Raw genomic sequence first — 11,521 nt, forward strand, 5'->3', positions numbered from 1 at the left:
AGAGCTCTGCTTTAAAAGATGAACTGGGCCCTGGCTGGTGCAGCTTGGTGGATTGAGTGCTGGCCTGCAAACCACAGGGCTGCCAGTTCAGTTTCCAGCCAGGACACATGCCAGGGTTATGGGCCAGGTCCCCAGTTGGAGGCGTGTGAGAGGCAACCACACATTGATGTTTCTCTCCCTCTTTCTCCCTATCTCTAAAAATAAATAAAATGTATTTTTAAAAAGATGAACTGGGATGTTATATACATTTCTAGTTTATAAAAAATAATATTGTGCTCATTTTTCCTAGCAGCTTAACCCTTTGAATGCCATGCATAATTCAAAATTTGGATCAATGTGAGAAAAAATAACATCAATATATAACCTGAGGTACAAAAAAGAGAACAAAACATAAAATATGAATTATTCCATTGTTATTTACATTTATAGCCATTGAAAAAAGAGTCGCTGGGAGCATTGCTAGCACTTCTGGGAAAATTTGTCAGCATTGCTCACAGCAACGCTGGCACTCAAAGGGTTAAGAAAATGACTTAAGCATTCAGCCTTCAGACCTAGGAGGATTTATTCTTATAAAAGTACTTATGGGAATTTAAGAAGAATAGTATAGTTTCAACATGTTTGCATGTATAAACTTCAAGTTAATATTAATTACTTATGTTAGCTTAGTTTGGGTTAAGTTCAATTGTATCATCATTTGAAATCAGCTATCTGCAATGTACTTTATTAAGTCCTACTAGAATTAGAAAAGGCAATAGAGAAGGGAAGTGGACATGATGTGATCTGTTTGTATAAGGTAGATGTTGAGGTGATACAGTTGTTGGAGGGTATTAGATGTTTAGATGAATTTGGAGATTTATGGTTAAGAAAGTTAGGAATTAAAGTATAGCCTTGACTGGTGTGGTGCAGTTGGTTGGGTACCTTCCAGCAAGTGAAAGGTCACCAGTTCAATTCCCGGTCAGGGCACATGCCTGGGTTGTGAGTTAGGTTGCTGGTCGGGGCACATACAAGAGGCAATCAATCAATGTTTCTCTCTCACATTGATGTTTCTCTCCCTCTCTTTTTCCCTCCCTTCCCCTCTCTAAAAATAAATAAGTAAAAAATCTTTAAAAAAAAGAATTAAGGAAGAAATATATATTAACTTATATTTATGTTCACCCAGTCTACTTTCAAATAAGTACTGAGAAAAATAAACAGTAAAAGTTCAGGATAAAAATAGAGAAAAAAATCATGGGCCAAAGTCAATATATAGCTATACCAGAAAATGCACACTAAGGGTAGCAATTGCTTTTAAATTTTTTAATTTTAATTTTTATATTTTTTATGGCTTTGAAAGAGGCCTTCAGTAAGCTAAGGCACAAGATTTCCTTTTATTATTATTATTATTGTATTTTTCCCATTATTATTTATTCCCTTTATACCCTCTTCCACCTCCATGAACCCTTTTTCCCCTGCAATACCACACTGTTGTCTGTGTCCATGAGCCCTTTTTCTTTTTCGCTCAATCCCTCCACCCCTCAAACTCCTCCCCTCCCCTAGAGCTGTCAGCCTGCTCCCTATCTTTGAGTCTGTCTCTATTGTGCTTGTTAGTTCAGTTTGTTCATTAGATCCCACATAGGAGTGAAATCATATGGTATTTGTCTTTCTCTGACTGGCTCATTTCCCTTAATGCTCTCCAGGTCCATCCTTGCTGTCACGAAGGGTAAAATTTTGTTCTTTTTTACAGCCAAGTAGTATTCCATTGTATAAATGTACCATAGTTATTTTATCTTGGCTATTGCAAATAACACTGCACTGAACATAGGGGTGCTTACATTCTTCTGACTTAGTATTTCAGGTTTTTTCAGATAAATTCCCAGAAGTGGAATTATAGGCCAATATCTCTGATGAAAATAAATGCTAAAATCCTCAACAAAATATTAGCAAAATGAATACAACAATACTTCAAAAAGATCATACACCATGATCAAGTGTAATGTATTCTGGGGGTGCAAGTTTGGTACAACATTTGAAAATCAATAAATTAATATACCGCATAAACAAAAGAAAGGGTGAAAACCACATGATTATATTAATAGATGCAGAAAAAGCATTTGATAAAATCCAGCACCCATTTATGATAAAAATTCTCAGCAAAGTGGGAATAAAGGGAACATATGTAAACATAATAAAAGCCATATATGGCAAACCCTCTGCCAGCATCACACTCAATGGGCAAAAACTACAAACATTACCCTTAAGACTGGGAACAAGACATGAATGTTTGCTTTCACCTCTCTTATTCAACATAGTATTGGAAGTCCTAGCCACAGCAATCAGACAAGAAGAAGAAATAAAAATCACCCTAATTGAAAAGAAAGATGTAAAACTGTCATTATGACCCTGTGCATAGAGAAGCCTAAAAATACCAAGAAATTATTAGAACTGATAAATGAATTAAGTAAAGTAGCAGAATACAAAATTAATATCCAGAAATCAGTTGCATTTTTGTATGCCAATAATGAACTACCAGAAAAGGAAATTAAGAAAACAATCCTATTCACAATTGCTTCAAAAAGAATACAATACCCAGGAGTAAATCTAACCAAATATGTAAAAGACCTGTACTCAGAAAATCCCGATACTGAAGAAAGAAATTGAAGAAGATACAAATAAGTGGAAGCACATACCATGTTCACAAAGAGGAAGAATTAATATCACTAAAATGTCTGTAATACCCAAAGCAGTCTATAGATACAGTTGCTTTTAGAACATCATATAAATCTGAGCTTTTTGAAAGCCAAGGCACAAAGAGAAAGACTGAGTTATACAGTTGCCATTATATAATAAAAGGAAAGCACATGAGCTTACCAAAAGTGACAAGCTTTTTTTAATAGCTAGCTCAGAACTCTTAAGAATTGATCCCTTATTATCAGTGTCCTCAATAGCAACTTGCCATAATGCAAAATTCTCTTCACATGATTAAAATTTGAAGTGACAATGCTATATAATGTTGTCATAAACCTAGGAAGGCACTTCTAAAGAGAAGCAAAGAAGCCAAGTCCAGGTAAATAGATTACTGGTGAGCTGGCTTACCATAGGCATGAATATCCTGAACAATAGTTATCAAACTACAATTTTAGGGCAAGCAAAAACAAAATCTTACACCAAATTGCAATTTTAAAGGGTAGGTGAGAGTGGAGATCTCTGGGTCAGATTTGGATTGGAGGCAGTGCCCACTGGCTCCTTTGTGTGCCACTCCAGCCACAAGCCCCTGAGGCACTGTGGAGAGCCCACGGGACTTTGTGGACTCCGGTATGAAAAAAATGCTGAACTACAGAAGTAGATTTTACTTAGAACTTCCCTCTCAAAGGTAGTTTTGGCTAACTTGTCTGGAGAGACAGGATTCCGAAGTTATTACTGATAAGTGCCTGAAGTATGAATATTTTTTGTTATTGATTGAATAGGGAAATATATGTCCAAGATACTGGGCATATGGTTAGAAATCTTGATGTGGTATGAAGGTTAAAGAGCTTCCCTTATATTTTTGTTTAAATATAATCAATTCCAGTATGCACAGGGCTTGAGGTAGGCTGTGTGTGCACACACATGTACATACATCCACATTTTTAAAAAATTAGATTACTGATTGTGACCTGCACATATGTTTGAACAGGGATTTTATGGAAACTCTTAGAATTGTGTACCATAAGAATGAAAATGCTGGCTGTTGATTATAAGATTTATGAATCACTGGCTTCTACAATACCATGCCCACCCACTCATGAGTAGAACTGCATCCAGATGGGTTTTCCAGGATGTTAACTGTAAAATATAACCGCATCATGGGTAAACATTGAGCTATGGGAACATGGAGTGTTGAAACACTTTGACATAGTTGGTAGTTGGTGGTGGTTATGGGTGCACCTAGTGACCAAGTTCCTAGGCTGAGTTAGAAAAACATATAGATGTTTAGAAAGGATTGCATTTTTGCTGATTAAATTTACTCTTTGAAACCTAATTCTTTGAACTATCAAATATATGAACATACAGGAAAAGTATATGCAATACCACTAATAACATGTTGGTGTATTGCTTATTAGCTGTCTATCATTCTTTAGGCATATATTGCATAATAACAATTATGCATGTAAATAATTTATCATTTTTTCACTTACCATTTACTACATTTTCAATTTTCTATTTTAATGGCTACATGATATTTGCTTAGATGAATCATAATTTAGTTAACTATTCTCTGATTGTTGGACAGAAATAAATATAAATTAATTGATAATATATTTTTATTATTAAAAATTCTAAGGTAAATATTTTTAAATTGTTGTCTAGATATTTTATTGGGCTTAATCACAACATGAAATTATTGAGGCAAGAAATATAAGCTTTTAAAAACTATTACTATATACACTGCATACTATATAGTTTTTGCCAATTTATACTTCCTCTAACAATACATGGAAGTTCTTTTCTTGCCATGGAAGCTTACTAATTAGGTAATGTGATTAATATAGGTTTGCATAAGACAGCATGCATTAAAAGGGAGGCAATATTATTTCTTTCAAAACTTATCTTTCATTAGGTAAAATGTTGTCATACCAAGGTCATAATATAGTGATGTCCAATTTTAATATATATGCATTTCTAATATGTTACAAACATTTGTAAGTTGGTAAACATGCCTGTAGTAATAGTGTTTACAATTAATATGCCTAATTGATTACTTAATGTATGAGGAAATTAAACTATAACCTAGTCAGTCAATATCTAAATTATCATAATTTGAAATTAAGTTTCTTTAAATGTGTTTGGCTATGCTCTAAGGTCAGGAGTTGAAGACTTAAATTCTGTTTGTTCTTAACTTCTTTAAATATTAAGAAATTTTTCTCATAATTTCATATGTCACACAAAATAACTAAATTTAACAGTTATTTCATTGCCTCCACAAAATGCTATATTCCCCAGGCAAAAGAATGTTATACATTCATAGTTGATTTTTAAATGAATGTAGTACTCAGATACTAGTTTAATTCAAGTTTATATTGACTATATGTCATTATTATTGTAGTTTATGACCGAATGACTTAGAAAGCATATTAAATTCATATTGGTTGTATCAATTATCTAATTGAAAAAAAATAATATGGGTGTTGTCTAAAGCCTCACGACAAAAGCATACTCTGATTTTATCTGTTATTTAGATGCATAATTTTATATCAAGAAAATTTAGAAAAAATATTGGTTTAAAATTTCAAAAAATTAACTTCATATTATTTCTTCATATTAACAATTATAATTTATATTATAATATTGTATGTCCTATTATTCTATAGATACTTATGCCACTGGAGTTCAAATATTTAAAATTATTTTATGAAATAAGATTACACATTTATTTTAACTCTTGCTACCTGAAATTTTGTGTTCATCTATTTTAACATATTACAATTTTAGATGTTTATTCAAAAGACTATATAGTTCTTTTACCTGATACCAGTATTAATCTCTATGTGGAATATAAGGTACTAAAATTATAAATGTATGTCTTTATATTTCTATATATTTAGGTAACATTGAATTGTTTTTATTAAGCTATTTAATTGACTTATTAAATTTTTTCAGCATTCATACTATTCATCATTAAAGTATAATAGTCTGAGAAAAATGAACACTAGTAACTAATACTACCTTTTATTCTGAATTATTCTTTACTGAGTTATATTGTATGTTCCAGCTATTTTATATTGCTTTGCTTTTGCCTTGATAACATACCTTTATTGTGTAGGCATTGCAAGCATGAGGATATGAAGTCTTGTAAACCTCGTCATATCCCATTTCCTGCAAATAAAAATTACTCTGTACTGTTCTGGCATAGACTGCCATGATATCAGTGGCAGCCCAAACATTCATGACCTTGAACATAATTAGCATTATCACCATGGATTTTGTAAGATAGTATTGAGTAGTATTTGAAGGGCCACAGACACTTAATCACAGTCACAACCAGTGTGCATTGCCTTGATTTTAGGATATTCTGGTAAATTGATGCTAGCAGCTAGCATGAAACAATCCCCTGGGAGTGAGATGTCTGATGGAGTGCTGAATAAAATTTTCCTTCTGGCCAATAGTTTCTTTTTTTCTTGCTCATACCTTTCTATCTTTTCTCCTTACTGCTACTCTCTTCTCTTTCTCCATATTTTTTGTCCTTTTTCACCATTGTAGTCTTGTCTTTTGTAATCCTCTTTTTCTCTCTCAAATTCATACTTATTCTATATTTGCATTTTTGAGGTATGGCTTCTCACCCAGTGGAGGTCTAGTCATTTAGTATTTATTCAGTTATACATTCACCATTCATCCATTCATTTGTTCCTAAGTGATTATTTATTACAAGTCTGCTCCATGTTAGACACTGTGAAGTAACAGTTAGAGGGAATATGGGTAGTAAGTACCTATTTTTTTTTCACTGAGAGTATATTATATGCCAGGCACCGCCCTAAATGTTTTATATATATAAACAGATTTAATCTTTATGACAATTCTGAGAATAGGTCCAATTTTAATAATCATTTTACTCATGAAGAAACTGAAGCACACAGTTGTTAAGTGCTGCCCATGATCACACAGTCAGTAAGTGTCAAGAGTGGCATGTTGTGATTTGGCTGAGGGGACATGCAATCAGGCCTTTGGGGGAAAGGAGCCCCCCAATTGGGAGAATTAGGCAATGCTTAATGGAACTCTTCCAAGTTATCAACTTTTTGATTTGTGCAAAGTGAATATACACCCAGGCATTTTCAGCTCTTGACAAAAGTGGAAAGCACTAAGTCCGTGATTAGGAGGGAAGAAGACATTTGGTTGTTTTTATTAGTGAGTATGGATAGAAACACAGGGCTGTATACTGCATTTCACAGGGGTTTGGGGATACTTGAACCAAAAGACATGTGGCAGCTGATAACCAAACTTAATCCTCAGCTTTGGAAGAATTGAAGAAGGACCTCAGGATCAAAATCAATAGTGTTTTTTTGTCTGTTTTTTTTGTTTTGTTTTGTTTTTTAGTTTCTATGTCTTTAATTAAATCACACCAAATGAAAGAGTAAAGAATTTAGGTCTGGAATAATTTAGGTGTTGAAGTGGTTTGAAAATTCAGATGAACTATGAATCTCACTTTTTAAACTATCCAGTTGCTTAAAGTAAATGAATCAGAATCACCAAGGTTAATCTGGTGACAGAAGTGGTCAGAAAAGGAGCCTTATATCTATGCCTAGTTAATTAGCGATGAATTAGTGATGAAACTCAAGTAAAAGTAGAGATTCTTGATAACTTCTTTGCCCAAATTTTTCAGGAGAGAGAAAGTTATTTTTTGATCAATGAATATACAAGAAATAGATGTCATTAATTCATATTGTTGCTGTTATGTTCATCATATATTTGATTCTGGAAAATTGTCAGAAAGCAGTCTTTTTAACGTTCATCATTGTCATACTGTAATTACATAGTCAATATCTGTATATCTAGTTACTGTGTTGTGGCTTAGAAACACTGCTTTATTGCATTGATCAAATATTTATTTATTATGTCCTGGTTTTACCTGCCTTCCTTGAAAAAAAAGTTTAGAAAGGGATATGTCATGAAAATATCTTTAATGATTTCTTAGCATTTGGTGTCATAAATAGATGATCTGCAGAAGAGTATCTTTTCACTTAATATTCATTCCACAAGTTTTATGTGAAGGTTCTAGGTTATACGAAAATACAGTATGAGTACATGACCTATGACCATTGCCTTTACCAAGAAATTTTTACCTCATTCTAAGTTTCTCTTCTCTATACGTTTCTCCCACTTCTTTTTTGTACTGATATTATTTGTAGAAATTAGGCACAAGTTAAGTAATAAAATTGACAATTATAGAACATTGTTGCTTCCAAGATTATTGAGAAAACAGATAATTTGATGAATGTTTGCCTTTTAGTCAAAAAGCTAATGAAAGCTATTTGCTTTTATACTTTTCTGTTACTTCATTTCTAAAATTTCCAAATTTATTTAGTCATTTTTGAAAAAGGAAAATGGACTAAAATCCTGTTTTATGTTTCAAGTTTTCTTCTCTAATAATGTTTGTTATTTCTTTTTAATATTACCATATATTGTAAATGACTATTGTTCACATTTAGAGGGAAATAAAGAGAAGTTCTAATATCTGAAATTAGAAAGCAGGTATTATGAGAAAATGAAAAATCTCAATAGGGTGATAATCTTGCCCCTAAAGTAGAAATCAGTGTGCTAGCTTTTGGCCTGTTGAGGAATCTGGACATGAGTTATGTAGTACAGTGTATCAGCAGTGTCATACCAAGCAGAGGGAAGGGTGGGGGGACCCTTTATCACTCATTGGATACTTGATTTACAAATAAATTTTAGAGTACACGTAATTACATATGAAACAGTGTGTCTCCACAGCCTTCACTGAACTGCTAAAGGATGGGAATGGCAAAGTCTGTCTGGAAGTGTGCAATGCAAATAAATAGTCACCCTTTGGAGAAAACACATAATGTGGTGTGCATTATAAGAACTGCTCGACAACAATGGATAGATCACTAACAAGTCTCTTGCAAAAGCCTTTTTATAAAGGAGAACCACAAAGAAATAGTATCTCTTCCTTCAAATGCCCTCATGTATACATTTTAGAAGCACCAACTTTATATCAGTTTTACGAACACCAGATTGCATAAAGGGGATACTTTTCATTTTAATTCACTGTAGAAAGAAACATACAAGGTTGTGGCTTTGATATTTTTGTTGCTAGGATAGTAACACTATACTTTAAAGAGCAATACAATATTTCTCTTTACCATAGAATTTTGCCACTCCGATTTTACCATACCATAGTGTAGATGAAATTGCTATGGAAAATATTTCAATGAGCCATCAGGCTTTGACTCGAGGAGAAAATAACTATGACTTCATGTCTCATCTTTACATTGACCTTACCTTGGATGATTGTTTATTACATTATGGTAGGAAAACTAGTTGTTCTTATGCTTTTTGTAATTACTTTAATAAGCAATAAGGATTTGTTTCTTTTCTAGGGCCGGTGCATAAACTTTTCCCGAGTTCCATCTCAGTAAAAGGAAAGGAAGAAGACCAAGAAGATATGAAGATCATACATCTTCACACTGCTGATTTCCAACCAAATGAGAAACAAATAAGTGCATTTTACAGGTTTTTGGAAGAGCAGCTTTATTCCTCTCAGTCAGGAAGTGTTTTCTCTGCATTCTGCTTGCTTACACCAGACATTTTCAGACAGTTGTTCTGCCGTCTACACGGGAGTTGATGAAACCCAGTGGTAACTCATGAGTCACAACATTGAAAATAAAGAGGAACATTGATCTACATGCTCTGGTTTATAGAAGAAAGTTTGCAGGAACGTGTAGAAAAGGAAAAAAAAACAACAGCATGAAGATGTATCAAAATGGGAACCATGAACTCACTGGCCATGATCGATCTTTAGTGAAGAAAGGAGTGTTTAACATGGAATCATGGCATTTGTGTTTTTACAAGGCAAGATTGTGTGTGCATCCACAGGCAGAATTTGAAATTTCCCACCAGGATAAGCAAATAAAGGAGTCCATTGCCCTACACATCTGTCAGATTACAAAACCCTTCCAAGTTCCCCCCACAGCATGCCTTACGGGAAGCTTCTGCTTGGGAAATCTTGTCATTCTAACACTGTAAAGTGCACACGCATGACAAAACGTAGACAGGATGCCTCAAGGTATTGGTAGCAAGCAAGATTTTGCCCTTTAGTTTTTGAAGACACCTTTCTTTCATTATGCACTCAGGAAAAGAAGAAAATTAATAGAGCGTTATTCTGCAGGAAGACAGCCTCTAACCGGAGATCTTGAGTGGAGGGTGGGACTCATGACTTGAGAACTTGTCCCTGTGATTGGTAGATTTACCCCTCTTTCTATGTTTAGGGTTTAGTAGTGCATAAAGCATTAATATCTGTAAACATACCTAAGAGTTTTGTTTGCTTTTCATTTAAAGGAAGCAGTCACCGCAAAGCTTCCGCTCAGGGTTTTTCTTTCTCCAAGTCTCCAAGGGCTCTTCAGCATCACAAACTAGCAACTCTCTTTGCATGAAAATTTCAAAGTTTAATTAATATAATTAAAGGTAACAGCAAGCAGCAGCCTGTGAAGATTTTGCTCATCTTTTTTATGCCTTTTGACATTGAATGACCTATTACTGTATGCACATTACTTGGATTTTGAGGGGTGTTTTACCTGGGATATGATTTAGTAGGGAAGGAAAGACCTCCACTCACCAATTTAAAAATTACATTTTCAGGAGGCTCAGCCACTATAAAACATCGAAAATGTATGTATTGTAACTTTTTAGAAAAACCACCATTGTGTCGTGTCGACGATGACAAATTATGTTAGCGTGAACGGAAACACTGTGGGGAGGAAGAAGGCAGCCGCTGCAGAGGAAAGCTCAAATGATCTAGTCACTTTCGATACTGTATTTCAGATGGGAAATGGATATTCGACTCGAAACCTGACAAAGTGCGCCTGCTTTGATGTGAACTGGTATAGACAATGACCAGTGGCTGGGTCAGTGGGATGTCTCTCTGTGAGCACAGAGGCTTATCAAATGACACTAAAAATAAGTTCAACAACCATCACATTGGAAGGGAAAAGGCGAACATTTCATGTTTGGTGAGTATATGAGCGCACAAGATAGAAAAGAGCGATTTGGAGCAACCCAATATAATTATCCGTGTTGTGCTCTTAATGGAAATTTCAAAGGACGGGAGTTATTCTGTTGGTTGGTGTCCAGATTTGTGGCACTGCTCCCAGAAGCCTTACTCACACACACAAATATATATACATGTATATGTACTAGCATGAATTTTTTGCTCACGTTTATTTATGTCACTGGCTGGCTGGATCCAAAGTCATGAGTCTATGTAATTCATAAATAAAATTTTTACCTGTGCCTCTGCTACCCTTTTCTTTAAGCCTACATAAACTCAAGCCTTATTTGGTTGAATATGTCGTTGTCCTGGTTAGTTTCTGGGACAGAATTATATTGAGTTCCAAAATGTTCCTTATGTTCACAAGTGATACTACTAGCAGTAATTATCCATGTGTGCAAGTGTGACTTGGAAGCAAATATACATCCAATGAGTTCCTGTAGACCTTTGTTCTACATTTGCATCTGGGTCAGGTCGTATCCCTGTTTCCTTAAATTGGCACTTCATTTCTGATCACTGCACATCCCTACATGGCATTTATGAGCATCAAGGATGCTTAGAAGCTAAGGCTGTTTCTTTGATAAATACTTTTAATTTCTCTAGTATCATATGGCATTTGTATGACACTTGTATTTTGCTATGTGAGCAATGTAAGTAGACCTCTGCCTCTAAATAACAAAATAGCTTTCTGTGGGTTATCATTCATATGGATTTCCAGTTCTAATACTGCTGTGAAGAGCTCTCAATGAAAACAGAGGCAGTGGTCTATATGTAGTCTAAAAA

The 11,521-nt window shown here is 34.3% G+C and overlaps 1 protein-coding gene across 1 annotated transcript in view; it reads left to right on the forward strand.

Annotated features, from left to right (window-relative positions):
- ANTXR2 (ANTXR cell adhesion molecule 2) overlaps positions 1–9,436 on the forward strand; it is a 143,783-nt gene extending 134,347 nt beyond the window's left edge. The window contains exon 17 of the mRNA XM_090266719.1: positions 9,072–9,436. Within this exon, the coding sequence (XP_090122845.1) occupies positions 9,072–9,110 (39 nt within the window). The 3' untranslated portion in view covers positions 9,111–9,436. The remainder of the gene's footprint in view (positions 1–9,071) is intronic.
- Positions 9,437–11,521: the final 2,085 nt, after the last annotated feature.

Source organism: Furipterus horrens, unplaced genomic scaffold (assembly GCF_987537825.1).
Source record: "Furipterus horrens unplaced genomic scaffold, mFurHor1.1.pri manual_scaffold_2, whole genome shotgun sequence".
Classification (NCBI taxonomy): domain Eukaryota; kingdom Metazoa; phylum Chordata; class Mammalia; order Chiroptera; family Furipteridae; genus Furipterus; species Furipterus horrens.